The 18,482-nt window shown below is 43.1% G+C and overlaps 1 protein-coding gene across 3 annotated transcripts in view; it reads right to left on the reverse strand.

Moving 5' to 3' along the window:
* LOC112562771 (potassium voltage-gated channel subfamily KQT member 5-like) overlaps nt 1-18,236 on the reverse strand; it is a 91,461-nt gene extending 73,225 nt beyond the window's left edge. For 2 of the 3 annotated variants that reach the window (XM_025236244.1, XM_025236245.1), the window contains exons 1-2: nt 17,778-18,234; nt 6,948-8,778 (exon numbers count right to left, since the gene is read on the reverse strand). In XM_025236244.1, coding sequence (XP_025092029.1) covers nt 6,948-7,633 — 686 coding nt within the window. In that variant the 5' untranslated portion in view covers nt 7,634-8,778; nt 17,778-18,234. Of the gene's footprint in view, nt 1-6,947; nt 8,779-17,777 lie in introns of all 3 variants that reach the window. The other variant, XM_025236246.1, reaches the window with a different exon arrangement.
* Nucleotides 18,237-18,482: the final 246 nt, after the last annotated feature.

An 18,482-nucleotide genomic window follows, 5' to 3' on the forward strand; every position in this document is an offset into this window, starting at 1 on the left:
TTTCTAGTACATGTCATACCAACCACCTTGAAATATATCTTTACTAGATATTCTACAAGCTTTCAATATCTGATAAGGGCGCCTTCAAGTCGTCATCGACTAACCAAAAGAAAGAAAGAACGAAAAAAGAGGGAATGAATAAACAAAGGGGTTTTTAAAAAATCTAAGGGTTCTACAGCTATCATTTCAAACTTGGCTAAAACTTTTGTGATGACATTTCTTGGGTTTCTTAGGTTTGGCATGTTTATTTGCCATTGCCAATTAAGAACCAGTACAAAGGTACCTCAGGTTCCACATAAAGGAATCTCAGATTGCAGACAAAAGTAACTCTTGTTCCACAGAAGTAAGAAGAGCAGATAAAGGTGGAAACAAGGACAAAGAACTGTCAGTCATTAGGAACAGCGGTGAAGGGAGATAACAAATTTATCGATGCACTTAAGTTCTACCATGGTTACTGATCGTATCGTACAGAAACGAGAGAACGTACCAAAACCCAAGAGAAAATCGAACTTCTTCTCAGAGAAATTGCAATATATGTTACCTCAGACATAGATTATCTTATGAATATACTATTTCTCGTTATGAACATGATTAAACAAGGTGTCACACTCTGACACATGATAAATAAGGAGACGGGACAGTTATTTTGATGTGGCTTTGAAACTTTCCAAAAATAAGCTAGAATCTGATTGGTGGAAACCAAAACCGCCATCTTTGACGCTTGTGCGTCATCAGACGCGACAGTTGAGGACTTTTCGTGGTCAGCATTTGTCCGAGGCAAGCACAGGTCTGGCGGGCTGGCGCTAACCGAGGTCGAAATCAAGGACCTGATGTCTGTGGCGGTGATGTCCTGAGAACATTCTAGGACCCGAGCTTGCACACACGCGGACACACCGACATCGACCTATTTTTAGGACAGGTTAGCCCCTCCTTCCTCAGCATTGATCTGCCTCCCGTCAGGGTAAGGGCAAACACAAAGCTGAAGATCGTATCTTCTTTACTCAAACAACACATAACGAGTTGACCATCGTATCTTCTTTACTCAAACAACACATGGAATGCTGAAAACTTCTTGGACAAATTAGTCCTCCTGGTTTCCTCCATGTCTTTCTCCTGTTTTGCGTTATGTACTTCTGCAACATCTTGTCACAGTAGTGAGCAGAGGATGATGACAGTCTTTAGAATAAAAACATATACAACAGCACAATAAAATTATTTAAAAAAAACTATGTCCAGACCTACATGCTTAGAGCAGCATTTCGAGGCGGAGACGAGCTAATTTAAATAATTTATTCCGCGGACTGCCGATGTTGCTATTCATTGTGCATTTCGTACACCCGTTACGTGACGACACGCGAGGTGCAACGGCTTGTGGTGAGTACGTCACGCAAGCTTCTCGTTTCGCCTGATTGAACTGCTGTTGTCCAGAACACTTTGTGCGTGCTTCCAGTCCCGGGACCATGTCACCTTTAATAATTGTGTTGAATTTCATTTTTTTGGTTTTTAGCACGAACGGAAAAAATGTTAGTGACGGGCGATACTCGGAGGAATATTTTTATTATGAGGCTCACACAGAAACAAAAAAGTGCATGCATAAATCATAACGATGCTTGTAACCATCACTTTGCCTACAGGAAACATTTCCATAATGTAGTAACAGTTGATTTCCTCGAAACTATGGGTTATTTTCCAAATTAAGGTCTTTTACTATGAAATAAGTCATTTACTATGAACTCTACACTATTGATACACTCGCTGACTAAAGATATCTGTGAATTTTTCTGATGACAGAACTTGTTGACGAATGGAGGAAGATGTCATTGATCTATCCCCCCGGGTTCTTTGCGTTAATTAAATTTTGTGGCAGTCAGTAGGCAGCCCGAGTCGCCCACATTTGGCTGCGGACTCAGCAAGGCAATGGCGGCCTATAAACGGGACGCCAGGCAACACGCGCAATTATCAGAGCCAGCCGACAGCGCCAGCCGGGGCTGAAGGTCGGAGATAAGGTCACAAAGGTCGTCTTCGTTGGCCACATGTCCCTTCAAAAAAAAAAAAAGACGATTTCAGCAGTGACCGACCTCGCGCCCAACCAACCGACTGCTTACGTCAGCTGCGCAAGCTCGCTCTCGACCCCGTAATGACGGTTACACGTGGGGGACTGCGAGCTGTGACGTCTTTGGAAATCAAAACGTAATTCTCGGGGCAGGCGGCCGGCATCCTCCACCACAGCCCACGTTGGTGAAGAAGCAGGAAAGTTAATTTGCAGTCGCACAGGCTGATGTGAATCACACTTCAGAAAATTACCTCCCTCTCGTGCAGTTTGGAGGAGGAGGAGGCCGCGTGCGTCTTGCTGTCGGGAACCAACACGTCCTCCGAAGAACGTTTCCGCAGACGAACAAGGCGAAGTAATAATATGGTCTGTACTCAACTGCAAGAGTTTGTTTTGCAGGGAAATGACCGGTGTATGGAAGCTGACTGATGACAGTCGATATCTCGCACACTTCTTGCTCGGTGTGTTTACGGTCAGTGTTCTGGACAGTGTTCAGTGTCTGAGCAGTCAATAGACGGACGCTGGTCTGTCTCCCTGCGAGAAGTCTACCATCTTTGACATTCGTCTGCTGTCTCTTTGTCCATCTTCCTATGTCTAACTGCCCCTTCCCGATCTGTGTTTTCGATGTGTGATGGAATGCTTATGTAAGTGTTGTATACAGGAATATGTATTTATGTATGTCCAGAAGTCACATAAAACAGACAAGACGGGCAAGTGGGGTCAGGACACAAACAATAAGATAACAGCAGAAAGTCATCAGGTCATTACGCCCCTCAGCTTGTCCCAAGTAAATAGAGAGTTCTTGAACACACAGGCTCAGACAGACCCCTGGCAAAGGGAGACTACTTTACACACGGTAATCAGGACGCCAGTTCTCCGTCCTTGGCTACTACACCAGCCACAGTTTTCATGTACAGCTGCAGTCATCATGTACAGCTGCACAGCTGAGAGAGAAAGGAAGCAAAGAGGAGATGGAAGAGAAAGACAAGAAGTTGCGCGTGCTGCTGTGTGCGTGGGCGCGCACGTGAGTTCTTGTGTGTGTGCGCGAGAGAGAAAGAGAGAGCAAAGGCAATTACTAAAATGTGGAAAAAAACGGAGGAAGAGGGAAATGCATTTTTCACGGCCGTAATTTTCAGAGGTCAATGACACTTTTTTTCCTGAACACGACTGTATTAGATGATTGAATAAAATAGTTGCATGCATTCGTGGACTCGCGAGAATGGCGGTGGACTGGCAGAGTGTGTGGGTGATCTCTGTGTTTTTCTCTTGTCATTTCACTGTGCGTGGGTGGTCTCCAGTCCTTTCTTTTTCCACCCTTCCTTTGTTTACTGATCGTCGGGATTTTCTATCGTCTGCGTATCAGGTACAAGACAGATTAATTCTTTTCCAATTAGGTTGAAAACCTGCAGAGGTCCTGGCCTCGCAAAAGTTGAGTGTGGAGTGTCTTTGCTGAAACTACTCGCAAGCTGAAATGTACTTTCCACACCATCAGGGATTTTGGCGAAACTAAATTTTATTCCATTTTATTTCTCTAAAAAACTACCAGATACATGTATGAATTAAATATTTTATTTGTTCACAAAATGTAACCATCCTCAACATTCTGATATGAAAAATGATGTACAAAATATAATAATCTCCATCTCCAGTGTATTTTGTACATACTCGTCCATTACTTGGCACATTATTCTATAGACCCTGTTGTACAGGTTGTTAGATGTTCTAAAATAATACTGTCTGGCCCTGTAGTAAAACTATAGTATTTTCGCAAGTAAAAATATGTGTAACCTTAACCTAGTTACATATTCTATAATAAATTATTTATTATCTATTTATTTCGAAAAAACAGGTAAATATACTGATCACTTTGATAATCTTGTCGTGAAGCCAGTTAAAGCTGAGGTGTAAATGTTTTGTAGGATCAAAATCCAAGACAACTGTAGGTTATTTAAACTGTTGGTAATTCCAGTGATGTACTCTGTGGATTAAATTCATCATATGTGGCTTAAATGTCAACCAGTAAACAAAGGTTGAGAATTTACAGGAACCTACACGCCGAACCACTTTATACCAGAAACATGACCATGACATTCAGAGGACATTTCCCAAGATATCCAAACATCCCTGCATTTCTCAGAAAAGCTGATTTCACTACACGTTTAGTATAAAATAATTACTGTATAAAAACAACCCTGGAGCACATATACAGGGTAACGGAGCTGGATGTTGGAGTAGTCTGGCCTCAGGTCGTGGATGAGGCCTCATGTCTCCTCATGCTTGTTATCCTACAGGGCAATTATCATCACTCAAAATAATCACCACTCGTTTTTGTTATTGTGAGATTATTCCAGTGAGGATCTCCAGAGCTGAGAGCAGGAAACAATATTTTTAAACTAAATGCCTATAATATCGCTGCGCCTTGACAATTTATGAAACACCTGGAGTGTTCACCACTAGAACGGTTTAAAGGTTAGAGGTCGATGATCGATGAAAGCTTAATGAACATCGTTGAAGTTTACTCAAGGGAAATGCGTTATGAATGATGTTCAGATAGATTGATCACTAATAAGTGGAAGGATTGTTAGTGTGCCTGTCATTACAGTGAAAGTACTTTGGGTAAGTGCAAAATTAAATTCAGTTAACCCCACAGAAACTGAAGACACTAGTCAGAGAGGGACACATGAACCACAGTAAACCTGAATCCAGTCATCTCAAAGCTAACGACAGCAATCGAAACAAAGTGGACTACACTTTTTAATTTAGTTCAGGACCTTAACCTTTGTGTTGGTGGAGAGGACAAGAGAGATAAGACAGCTGACAACCCTCCATCCGGGTCTGTCTAGACGCAGCAGATGGTTGGAGGTATCAAGATTCTTTATTTAATGTTTTCGGACCCACAGTAATCGCAACAAAATGGAATACAATAATCGATTCCAAGTGAAAGAGAGACACAACCAGTCTGGTTCGCAAGATCACGAATAAAAACAGAGTAAAAGAAGCAAATCATAAATCACAACATAAAAGTTTTTACAACATAAAACCATTCAGAACATAGGATCAAGCCTTGCCAAAGCGGTTAGTGATGACGATCTCATCAGAGACCATGGAATTACTTTAGGATGAGGTTTGTAAGAGACTACCATAAATATCATGGGAACAGGGAGAAATTAGGTTGGGAACAAATTTATTTCTCATGAGTTTGGCACTTTGTCATGTATAGTCACTAACTTTATTGTGTGTGGTCTCGCACTTTAGGTGCACCAATCGACTCTGTGCCGAGTTCAGATTCAGCTGACCTCGCGACCCCATGGGGAGCTGCTAGGGACTCAATTAACTGATCACATGATTGTCCGGAGACCACAGGAATCGCTTTGTCATTGCTTTTGTCAGACACTTCGGTCGCCCAGGGAAACTAATGAATAAGTCCTAGTCGTTCCCTTGTTGACACACTGACAAGACTAGGAGGTAAATAGACGAGGCAGAAATTAGTCAAAAATGAAAGGAAATGTAAAGATTCGCTTTCTTTCTTCATTGAAAGCAATGCTAAACGAGAAAAAAAAAACGTGGATTGAATTTAGGATAAAATGTACATCTACATCAAAGGACTCAGGGAGGAAGAAGAGAGAGGGAGCAGAAAGTTTGCAATCACAGATTTCAAAATATATTTCTGATGTCTGTTGACCGCGACAAGATGGCTGCAGTGAGTGAACATCAGGGAGCCGGAGAGAAAAAAAAAGAGTGCAGAAAACAATCCATTTCCGACTGTGTCGCAAAAAGTCTGCAGTGGAGTCTGAACACAGCTGTAATGTTTTCTTGATTGCTGGACCCTCTTACTTGTCTAGGTGTCCAGGAAAGAGCCATCTCCCCGAGGTCTGATCGCCGAGGAAAGCTATTATTTTGAGATCGTCTTAAAAATATTTTATGATTCGCTAGCCGCTGTCCTCTCGTCTAGTTTCGCAGTTTGTTTAAACTGTGTAGTTCTGATGCCGTCTGGTAAGATTGAAATATCGACCATCGTGAATTAGAGGGATTCTGTTATAACAAGAACACGTGCCAGAGTGTGAAGGATCTTTGCTGTTTCTCAACAGCCACTAATGCTTTACATTCGCACGGGGTCAGGTTACGATAATGGCCGCGAGATAAAAACGATTTTTAATAACTGTGTGGTTAGATGTACTAAACATAAATTCGAAAGATACAACTGGTTATCGAATCAGTTATGATTGTCGGAGCGGTGTGTCATCGAGGAGACAGTAAGATGAATGTGTACTGCCATGAAGCTTTCACACAAATCAGAATCCGGGCAGTGGTGTCTGTAGGAAGATTGTTTCACAGCTCGACTGATAGATGAAACAAGCAGCAAAGACCTGGTATGAAGTGTGTAACAAACTGTAACCTGTAACTGTAACTGTAACTCTTATCACTGTGGCAGGAAAGTGCTAAAGGAAACGCCGACCGCCTGCTTCATGGAGTGAAGTCGTACAGTGTGAAGCGGGCTTTAAAAGATTCCAGATGCTCGGCGGAGACATGCTGGATTATTTCAAGATAGTTGGTCCCGGAGGCCACATGCTTCCAGTGGCTAGCTCTGGTGTGTATGGTGCGTACATAAGGAACAAGCCCTCGGAAACGGAATCCATGCACGTGCAGGCACGCGACTACAGCATGTGCACTTGGGCGTATGGAACGGTAACGACCTCTTACCCATGTCATTCGTGACGTACATCATGTAAGCACCATGCTGACATGTACTGTCGAGGGCTTAACCCACACAGTTCACACCAAATTAACACCACATGACACCTTGGTACAAAATACGACACGTCACACACAACCACGACGATACAACACACAGGTCGACACCCTCGACAATTAACATTAAGATGACAAACATACTCACACGAAGAAATGATAAATCCAAGCCTTCCACAGTTTGGGACGCTCCAGGAAGTTGTAGATCCTGGCCTGCATCCTCCGGTACCTCACGTCCCGCTTGTGAGCCTTGTAGCTCAGCGGTTTCCCCAGCAGCGACAGGCGCGCCTGCCGAAAGCGGGCCGTGGACGAGCCGCTCTTGGTGATACTGTCCAGGTCGCGCCTTACCTGCGACTGCAGCGACCCCTGCCACTCCACGTCCACCTTCTTGCGCCGCATCCCCACACCGCCTTCCTCCATGATGGAGAACTCGACTTTCAGCGGCCGTCGCTCGGCTCTGGAGGGGCTGGTCGGCGGGGATGCATCGGAATCGCTGCCGCCGGGATCCTCCGTGTCGCCGCCCTCGCCCGCAGAGACCTGGTCATCGTCCCCCAGCGGGGCGAGTGTGTGGTCAGGTGTTTTGCAGGAGTCGAATGTCAAGGAAGCGGGAGGCACCAACCCATCCTGGGCCGCGCCGTTGCTGCAGTCGTTGTCGCTCTCGTTGGCGTCGTCGTTGTGGAGCGGATGGCTGCGGGAGGGTGGCTGGCGCTGGTCGTGGTGTCGTGCGGGCGAGTCGGTGAGTGGAGAGGCCGAGCGAGACAGGCGAGGGTTGGAGCCTGCCGCACCACTGCCCCTCCGGCCCGGCCCCTTGCAGACCTGAGAAGAGGCTGTCATTTTCTGCTGCTCTTATCAAATTCCGGCAGAGTGAGCGGAGTTCGGTCTTTAGACGCTACAGCTGCCGAGCTTTTCTGCTTCTTCAGCTTGTCGGAGACAAGCGTCCTTCCTTTCCCTCCTCCTACCGCCTACAAAAAAATTTCAGGAGAGCGGGTTTCTCGTCGTGAGCAAAGCATCACCTCACTTTTCTACGGCCGGCCGCAGTGGTCTTAACGCGATTTTCCCGTCAAGCCTACTCCATTTCTGCTCTTTCGGAGCTCAGAAGGGAACGGTGATTTATGCCGGCGTTTGGAACATCCCACTCACTTCACTGACGCAGCCGTCCATCCATTAAGATCTTCCTGCCGAGGACGCGAGTCCGAGGAGCGATCCATCCATTACCGAAGAAATCCTCGTCGTTACGTGACTCCGACAGGGCGCGCAAGGTGGACATGACGTCACAGCCGCGTAGGTGGTCCTCCGCGCCGCGCACCAAGTACGGTTGGACAGATGAACCACTCTGTCGCCAAGTCTCGCCATCAAGACAGATGACGCCTCGCCTCACACTACTCACCCTCGCATGTGAGATAACTTTATTCACACAGCTGGCTCACCGTTGGCACTGGTATTCACGTAACTGACATTCATATTCAAACAGCTGGCATCCGGAATTTACGTAGTCCGTATCTCTACTCAAACAGCTGGTATGGGTAATTACACAGTCGGTATCGTTATTTACACAGCTGTATAGGGTGCTGACACACTTGGTATCGGTATTCAAACAGTGGGTAGAGGGCAGTCACACACACAAACCCCGTTATCGGGTATTTACACAGTTGGTATCGGGTATCAGGAACACAATCCTCTCACCATTTGCGCCACCCAGAAAGTGTCGGTCTTACACAACTGATGTCGATATCACAGCTGACACAATTCTTGACACAAACGAAATCCATTTAGGCGACAGGAAAATTCGCCGCGGCAATTATCTAACCACATTACTCCCATGCTGTGCTTACTTGCATGGCCTGTTGGAAAAGCTGGCATTTTGGAACCAAGTACCCGGACTGTGGTTTTTGTATTTCTCACCGTATTTTGGTTTCAGCAGTGTCGAAGAGGACAGTTCATGTCCTGTCCTTGTTTTCTGCTAAATATCACAAGAGTAACTGAAAGATAAAAGAAATCATTTTTAAAAAATAAAATGTAGGTTTTATTACACTCATATTAATTAACAAATCAGTGAACATCTAACCAGTACTGAAAAATATTACAACCACTCATAGCTATTGTGAACATTGAATAACAGAGGAATCATCCACAAATACACAGCATACCAGGACAACACTTATACCGTTGCATAATAAAGGAAAAATGTCTGAGTTGGTCTAACACCTGTCTGCTCTTCCAGTTTTCTCTCTCTCCCGTGATTACAGACTAGAGATGAGTCAGTGTGGCTTGTCCCATGGCACGAGGCCTCCAGGTCCGCGAGGGCTGCACTCTGGGAAATGCTCGTGAGGGAAGTCATTAGCGCCATGTCGTATCGTTAGGAGGCTTGCGCGTGCATAACGAACGTGCACATCCGCACGCACTACAAATCGAATAAGGCAAGTGTGCTATAAATAGACCGGCGCGCATGTGTAGCAAGTGATGTCAGCCGTTTGTCGGCCCTTGGAATCTAGCTGCAGGTTGGATTATCTGCCCTTGCTATCTTGTTAACGCTGTTTCTGCTGTACCTTTACTTCTCTCCTCCCTTCCCATTCCACTGTCCAACGGACTTGTTGAGTTGACGCAAAGACTGGCGACCACCTTGCACGAGCGTTCACCCCTTCGATTTGATTTCTAGAAAAGATGAGAAGTTGAAGATAACAAGGCTTAGAATGCGATCGAAAATAACATTTCCCTAGCTTGAAAAGACTTCTGGAAATTAAAAACGAGCGCTCCGAGCATCTTGGCCGTGTGAAGGGGAAGCAAGGAAACACTGTGCGTCTGCCATGTGTTTACTTCTGTTCGTTCATTCTTCAGGTTTGGAGTTTGCGTCAATGGTAATACTGAACAACGACTGTTATTCGACACCTGTAGCTCAACACTGACCCGACATGTAGCAACCCCATGTGTAACAACAGCTCCTGGACCAGCATTTCTCATGGCTGCATGTCACTGCAGTAATGGATGGGCGTGACGTAACGCATGAGTTTATTTTACTCTGTTCATTATTATTTTCCGCCCTGACACTGAACTGTAATTATAAAAACGTATTATTAAGCTTAAATTTTCAAGCATCCCCACAAGCAAGTGTCAGCTGGAAACAAAAACATCTGGTTTTCATAAATTCAGCAAAATCGTGTCTCATGTAAGCATTTGGTTTGAGGGATGGAACACAGTATACAAATAGCAACAGAATTCCTCACAAACAACATATTTGTTCACCTCTAAAATGATCAAATGAAGCTTATTCGATGCATAAGGGAAATGCTATTTTGTAATAATTTATTAAAATAGGATTATCATCGGAATAAACAGCATAACAATATTCAGCGTCTACCCATTTTAGTCCCTGTTACATGCGATAAACCTCTAAGATTTAAAAAAAAAATTAAATAATTTATACTCTTTGGGCTCATACAGACAGTAAATTGATTTTTGATTGTTGTTATTATGTTTTGTTCCAAAAGTGTTCTTTAGTTAATAACACAATTAACACAATTTATTTCTTCTGTCTCGTCTCTTCATGATCTGTGATACCAAAGCAACGTCCACATTGCCTAACAAACCCTCTTTTTTACATAAAATACCTAATGTTCAAGTAACAGACACCCTGACATTAATGAGGCTGTTTGTTCAGCAAACAGAAATAAATTAGTGACATAATACGATGTAATAAAGAATAGCTTTGAAGATCACAAGATAAAGTAGATAAAGATCACAGTCCATCGTTACCCTGCTGTTCACATCAGTCCGACTGTCACAGACATTGTTTCCTGCTCTTTATCATAACATCTACAATATCGGGCTTCGCCAAAATATACCTACAAGCAGGAGCAACAAAACACTAGAGACAAACATAAATTAATATAACTCTGTTTCGGCTCACAAACAAAACAACAAATGCCACTAATGTACTGGCACGTGGTCCAACAGTTCACAGAAAACCTGAAAAAGGAATAGCCGTTATTTTAGTTTATAGCTGAGTTGAAATAGTTTGTAGCAGTCGCTTTTCATGGGACTGCAACCCAGTACTCGTATTACATTTGTCTGCATTGCACTAGTTTTATGAGCAGCACGGGTTACGACCAGCGAGTTGTCCGTCTGACAACAGTTAATTCCCGTTTTCTTATCTGACCTTTCTGCACTGACACGTCAACATCAACAAATCCCAAAGCGGTTAATGACATGGACATGTAAGTGTGTGTGTGATGGGGGAAAGAGGGAAGAGATTGTACGTTCGCAGTCAATGGGTATGTGAATAAAGATTGTATAATATATATATGTTTAATCTCTCACACACAAGCGTTCAGACAAGGATTTAATGTATGATGGGTTCGTATCTCGGGTACCACACACGTGTGTCTGGATGTAACACCTGTTTATAGTGTCTATGTAAACTGTTTTAAGCCCTGCTAGTACTGGAGAAAGGCGCTCTGTAAATGCGCATCTTTTTCATGTTTCTTCTTCTTGTTCTTATTATTTGATGTGCGGACATACCCTGTGCGTATACCTATGTTCGTGTGCGTGCGCATGTTTACAAATAATCAATACCCGGCCCCTCTGTTTCTTGTTTGTCTCCGTAATCTTTGATGAATGGCGTCAGAAGTCGTTGAAGCCGTTTACCGACTTCTTCTGTGCTTGCAGAAGGCGAGCTTCCTGACTGGATCCTGGGCTCTTGGCTCGTAAGACAAAGACATTCCAAACCGTTGTCTTACGTTGTATAACAGAGTGACGTCAGCTTTCCAGGCATCACCGTCGACACTGAGGTAACTGTTGTCTCTTGTGTAGCGTGTATGTTTAGTCTTTGATGGAATCATCCCTGCCCACGGTTTTCTCGGGGAAGGGGGGACTAGGGGGACAGCTCTAAGTCCCTGTAGACTTAATACATGCACAGTCGCCAGTCAGCTCTATATGGATGAGTGTGTAACATAACAAAGAAGTGTTCAGAAGTCAACGACCTACCCTGAAACAACTGTAAATTTTCTATTTAAAAATGAAATAAGGAAGTAAGAACACCCTAGATGCGGAGTGCTCTTGCCATAGAGTCGCCAGGCAATATGTTTGTGTTGTGTTGTGCGCCTTCATTCGCTCAGCATGGTCAGCCTACGTGGGCTATTTTCTTCAGTCATCAAATTTCAGGATGTCTGGCTGGGGCAGGGCCAACGGTTACCAGAGAACAAACAGTTCTCGTCCTCTTCACACTCGCCCTCACTCATAACCTTTCTTGCCAGACTTCTACACCCCTTCCTCCGTCTCCTCCCTGGCCTTGCTTGCTTGGTGATGGCAGATCACAACACGTAGTGCTCAGGAAAGCCGCCGAGGGAAATTTCCTCTGGATTTCCACCCTTTCCTTCTTTGTTATGTGCCAAACAAAACGTTCATCTCCCGGAATAAAAGTGGATAATTAGAAGACAACTGTATGAAGAAAAACATGGAGCAGCTTGATAGTTATACATGGCGTCTGAGAAATATAACTAAACGATGAAGCAGGTTTGAATAGGTGATTGAGCGAATAAGCCCTTGAAAGCATGTCAAAGAACAAATATTCAAATTGAGTTGCGTACTGAATGTATTGAAAAATGTGTAAAATATAAACAAATAAACAAAAACAACAAAAAACTCAAATTTGTCGCTAGAACATGTGTATGCCATAAATATAGCATCAAATTAGTTTCGCTTGAGGATCCATACCGGAGGCGGGGATGGTGCTAGTCACAAGGACACTGGTATCTAATGAAGACTGGGACCGGTGAGCCTCTCATCAACGTCGCATGAATACACAGCGTTGTCCTGACTACCGCCACATCGGTGCTAACGAGGTTTTCGAACACCCTCGCTTTGTGTTGTATAAATACAAATTAATTCCCGGCATTTGTATGCTTATCTGGACGTGAGGCCTTGTTGTCGTAGCTGTAATTGAAACTGAATACAGATGGCGGCTTCACAGAGCAGTCCAGCTCACCGGACAGTCAGTCATCAACAGGGAAAACACACGTGTAGGTATTTACAGTCTCCAGTCTCCTGGCAAACTAGAACACTCGGTCAACCTTTGAAACTGGTTGTAACATCCACACAGCAGCCAGTCAAACTTTAAAACAGACTGTGACTTTAGCTGGTTCGTTGTCATGGCAGTACTACTTCCGCTAAAAAAACACTCCGCCATCTGTCATTTCATAACTTTCAAGCATATTTCTATTAGCGACAGAGTAGATGTAATTTCGTCAGTGTTGGATTCATTTTGTATGGCTGGTACTGTACTGAGGCATGAAGAGACTGGCGAAGGTCTAAATTCTCTTATTGATGTCACTGTAATGCATGTTGACAGTGCGGACTCTAAAGGTTTGCATTCAGTTATGGTCTGACGGTAATACAAATAGAAGTTTCCTATTCTCCCGCAATCTTATCAGTAGAACGGCCCTAAGTGCCCACGCTAAACACAACAATATCACATTTATTACCGCAAAAACGATTCCTTTGGTGTCCAGCTACAGACTACGAACAAATTATATCCGCGGAACAATTTAGGGAATGTGCTTATTTGTTCGCCATGCTTTCCTCATGGCTGCGCAGGCAAGGGACAGACAACTCGCTTCGCCATCGATGGAAAAGACGTCACAATGACCTCATTTTATTATGACGTCAGAGTGATATCACTTTGACAATTTGATTATGGCGTCACAATGATCTCACTTTCAAAAAAGTTCACTATGACGTCATGGCTCCTGCTTTCCACCAGTAGTTCAAGTCTGGTAATCACCATGAGGCTTGATGGGGTCAAATACTCACACTGAAGTCTTAGCAAGGTCTGCGGGAGACAATGTGAGCCAACTTCCTTTCATTATGGCCTCTAGGCCACTGGACCCTAAAGTCTGCTGACGATGAACGAGAATAGTACAGTTTCAGGGAAACAACTGATCACAGCAATGTCGTCAGAACAGCACTTCCCCTTCCAGCTTCATGACCGTGTGCTCACTAGCGGTACTCTGGACTTCCATCCTTTGAACCTACCCGGTTACAAAAGGCTACCCTCCCCACCTTCAACAACTCCTCTGCTGGGTAACAAGGCTATTTAACTCGGATCTGTGCAACGCCTCTCCTCTCACCCTCTCTGACGTCGCTGACTAACGATTTTCCCGATGTTGCAAAATATTTAACTTTATTTCCAGGCCCTTTGGGTTCCAAAAAGTCTTGCCTGTCTAGCGCCATTCCCCGCCAATACTGTTTGCTTTATTTCTTAATCAACCAGGAAGATGGCCTTGGGCACTTTCTTTTGCCCTAAGGGAGAGTACTGGGGTGGTTGGAGGACCTGTTTGTTTAGCCGTGAGAGGAACAGCTGAAGCAAGAGAACTTCTAAAGCAGAGAGAGGGTGTAATTAGGGTCTAGGAAAATACGGCCATCTGTAAAGAATGAGACCTAGAAGCTCTTTGACTTCAAAAGATTCTTGTTCATGTCGGGAAAAGTCAGTGTATGATGTAAATGTAAACGTCAAATTATTTTCCTATCAGGAGCCAATCAGCTGAAGGGTACAATAAGCAACAAGGGAAGCAACTTTCCCCAGAATGATTTTCCAAGGATGCTTCCTACATGCTGCAAGGGCTTATTCTGTGAAATATACTACAACGTCGGTGTATTGCCCTCTGGGATAAATAAAGTCTTATCTTATCTTATTTTGTCTTATCTTATCTTATCTCATCTCCTTCTACAAAGAGCTCCTTACTCAAAGACAGAAAGACTTTACTGTTTGTGAGGAAAACCTGTATTAGTTGAAAGTGATGGTGAGTAGAAGTGAAGACACACATATATATTAGCAGCACACCATCAGCTGTATATCCGAGGACGCGGCTTTGGCTTCGTCAGGTAATCCAAGGATCATGAAAGGATAGTTCAGGACGCAAAGCATTGTACTTAAGCTGGTTAACGTAGGTGAAACATGTGCTAACGAAATGCATGTGCTATGTACAGACAGGAAGACGGACTAACATAAAGGCTGTATGATGTATAGACAGCTAGATGAGCTAACGTAACAGTTGTGTGGTGTATAGACAAAGACAAACTAACGTAACAGCTGTGTGGTGTATAGACAGAAAAATAAACTTACGTAGCGTCTTTGTGATGAGTAAACAGCAAGACAGACTAATGCAACAGTTTTATGGTGTATAGACAAAGATGAACCAAAGAAATAGCTGTGTGGTGTGTAGACATCAAGACGGACTAATGTAACAGCTGTGTGGTGTATAGACTGCAAGACTAACACAATGGCCATGTGATGTATAGATAAAGATGAACTAACGTAACAGCTGTGTGGTGTATAGACTACAATACAGACTAAGGTAACAGCTGTGTGATGCATAGACTACAATACAGACTAACATAACAGCTGTGTGGTGTACAGACAGCAGGCCGGACGCAATGCACGTGCGGTGTCCAGTCAGCATCAAGCACCAGACGTGACATTTTGCATGCCATTATTCCCGGCAAACGTCGATGGTCGTATAAAAGATAAGTGGTCTGATTGGAGTGTGATCAGCCAGGACAACAAAGGGGTTTATTTTGAGACACATGTATGAAAAGACAGAAATTTTGATCATTTTTATTATTTAGGGACTGCACCAGGAGAATTGCTCGTCTCCTGATTCTAATCAAGGAACAGGGCAAAATGACAATTATTAGTTTATTTGGTAAGTAACACTAAGATGATATAGATGAACTGAAAGAGAGATAAGTCCTCAGATAATCTGACAGACAGCTTGAATAGAAGCAGAATGCTTCATAACAATATTTTACTTGGATGTAAACATTCAAGTAACCGTCTATTTGTAAAGGAGATGCGAAGATCTGAAGAGGACGTGTTTCAAGTAAAATACAAATAAATGAAGGAACCAGTACAACGGCGATCAATCTTGTAATTACGATTAAAAAAGCAATAAATGATAGTAGTATGTTCCTTTATCAACACCCGGTGTCTCGTGCACCACTTTTTGTTGATGTCATAAAATTCTCGTCAGAAGAGAATGATGGGAAATTGGATGGATCTATCTCTAACGTGAACGAATGCTTGGAAATATGACGGATCAATCTCGAACGGTAAACAAAGATAAATAAGAAATGATAATATAGACAGAAGAGAAGTGAATATATTAACCACCGAAAGAATGAAAGCAAAATCAAAACGGAAATAAAAAAGGATAACATGAATGAAGGAAAGAAAGAACACAGCTGGAATAATGTATCGGCAATTAGTAGGTGATAGCGTTCAGTAACAGTTTAGCCTCTCTTTAAAATGCATTCATGCAAATTAATGGCCGCACGTATATTTTGCATTTTAATTGAAAACTGAACCCACGTCCCCTTTCCCGAAAATGAGAAAATAGCAATGTTGACGGGGCCTTGAGCTGAGATTTAGTCTGTATCTCATGTCGAGTCTGGACTAACAGACCATTACATTTATTTTTTAGTAATTAATATTGGCTAAATTATGGGCAACTAAGACAGCCGCACTAAGGGGACTTGTTCACAAGGCTATCATTATGGCCCCCACAACACTAAGAACAACAGCGATGTCTAAACTGTCTTGTAAATCTTGAGGTGGTCAAAATGTCGATAACACACAGCAAGACAAGAAAAGAAAATAATTTCATGTGAAATAGAGTCTCTGGGGGTTGTGTTGTGCTCGAGGACAAAGTATAGGTATCAAAATTATACAAAATAACAGCTTGTGTTGTCTCGGCGAGACTCGGACAGAATCCGTTTAATCTGTTTATCGTCGCTGACGTCAGTATATCTTCTGCTCGCTTGGCCTACGGTGACCTTCTCGCAGAACAATAGCCGTTAAGAGAGACAGTTTCTTATTTACCGTAAACCAATCGAAAGTTTTCTTTGGTTTCTAAATGTCACCTAACCAGGGTAATTTGAAAAAAAAGCTTGTCTGAGATAACAGCAAACGGAATTCAATATTATAAACTGATAAAAGAAATGAATGCTTGCAACATTTGCTTTCAAGTAAAGCAAACGAAATGAACTGGAATATTTTAGTAATTACATATGGAAATGTGTAAATTAAGTTTCAAAATTTCTCGAATTATATCAAAAGATATAAGCATGGCTAGTGGTTTATTTTAGTCATTATAATTAGTCAAAAATTGCTTTAAGCCTATTAGTCAAATCGTTCATCATACCCATAAACAGCTGTATCGTGCAGCAGCAGACTCTAGAAGTAGTTTATTCACTAGAATTACTAAAGTGTATTTTTAGCCAATAATTAAACACACACGCACACAAACACTCATGCTCGCGTGTACAGTAATTGTACATGTTATCTTTTATCAATTGTTACAAGCATTGTGATTATTTTGTTGCCGATGTTGTAATGTTACCCTTCGTTGGTTCATCTAAACGTAGACACTCGGGAGCGATAATGAGCGAGAGAGCTAGTGGGACTAGCCGCCGGGTGGGCGGGTATAGAAGGGTGGATTAGAGGCTCTAGAGGCAAAGAAAATAAATTATACAGCTCTCTGGCAGCCCTGAAGCTTCAGTCGATTATGTAACCGTAATAAGAGTTCATGAAGAGCAGGATCCGACCAGAGGATCATGTTTACCTTCCGTTAATCATAATTTGAGCATAGCTATTCTCAACAAAGGGTTTTCATTCACTCACATCTGTGTGCGTGCGTGCGTGGACATAGGCAATCGTCAGCGAATGTCAAACTGTGAGAGAATTATTTTTCTTGAAACTAAACTTCAGACAATATCAGTCATCAAAACTTCATGTAACGGAGATTATTTCTCACTAATTTATTCGCTTAATCATTCAAGTAAACACCAGAAAAATACAATTAGTACAATAATACAATTAGTACAATACAGAAAATACAATTAGTACAATAATTTATGGTTTTGTCGACTGTACAGATATTTACAGGGGACTATTTTCAGAGAAGATGTCAAATAAAAAGACTTTTACCTTTCACCTTGCGACGTGCTGGGACCAAAAAAAAAAAGTGCCACAAATAATCATCTGTCCGTCTAAGCAATTCCGAAACTTCAGATATAAAAAGCAGGGACGGTCTGTAGCCTTTCAAAGGGCCAGTCTCTCTTTCCACTCTACAGCCCCAGCGAGTGTTTCAAGCTTTCATCCAAGTTGCACAGCGAGGCCGTGCGCGCCAGCAGACGACTCGTACTCGAGCGCGCGCTAGTATTCAGCCAAGTGTCGTCTGCTACCAGCTAGCGCCCGGGATTGATCGAGCATGCGCATCACGAAGGTTGAAGTGAAAATCGATGTTTCCAGAACAGAAGAGCTCTCATTCAATCTGTACCTCGAAATATAGCCGGTGTGTTCGTCCAGCGCTGTTTCAACTTTGGTAGCATTGAACTTGAGCTTTAAAAAAAAAAAAAAAAGGGAAGACCGCAAATTTTATCCATCCCGTAGCCGCGGGGGTGAGCGCGTTTGAACCACGAGCCTCGCGGATTCTCGCGCTAATTTTGCACGAACGAGTGTGAATAAGCGACCTAACTATTCACGCTATTCTGGGTTTGTCTTTTTTTGTACGCTTGCAACAAATGTTGAACTCAAATTTCTCAACAACTGGGTCGAATCTTCGATTACAGTTTCTAGGGGGGAAAACCAAAATAGATGTGGCTGGAAGACCAGAAGAGAACAATCGTGAAG

Source organism: Pomacea canaliculata, linkage group LG4 (assembly GCF_003073045.1).
Source record: "Pomacea canaliculata isolate SZHN2017 linkage group LG4, ASM307304v1, whole genome shotgun sequence".
Classification (NCBI taxonomy): Eukaryota; Metazoa; Mollusca; class Gastropoda; order Architaenioglossa; family Ampullariidae; genus Pomacea; species Pomacea canaliculata.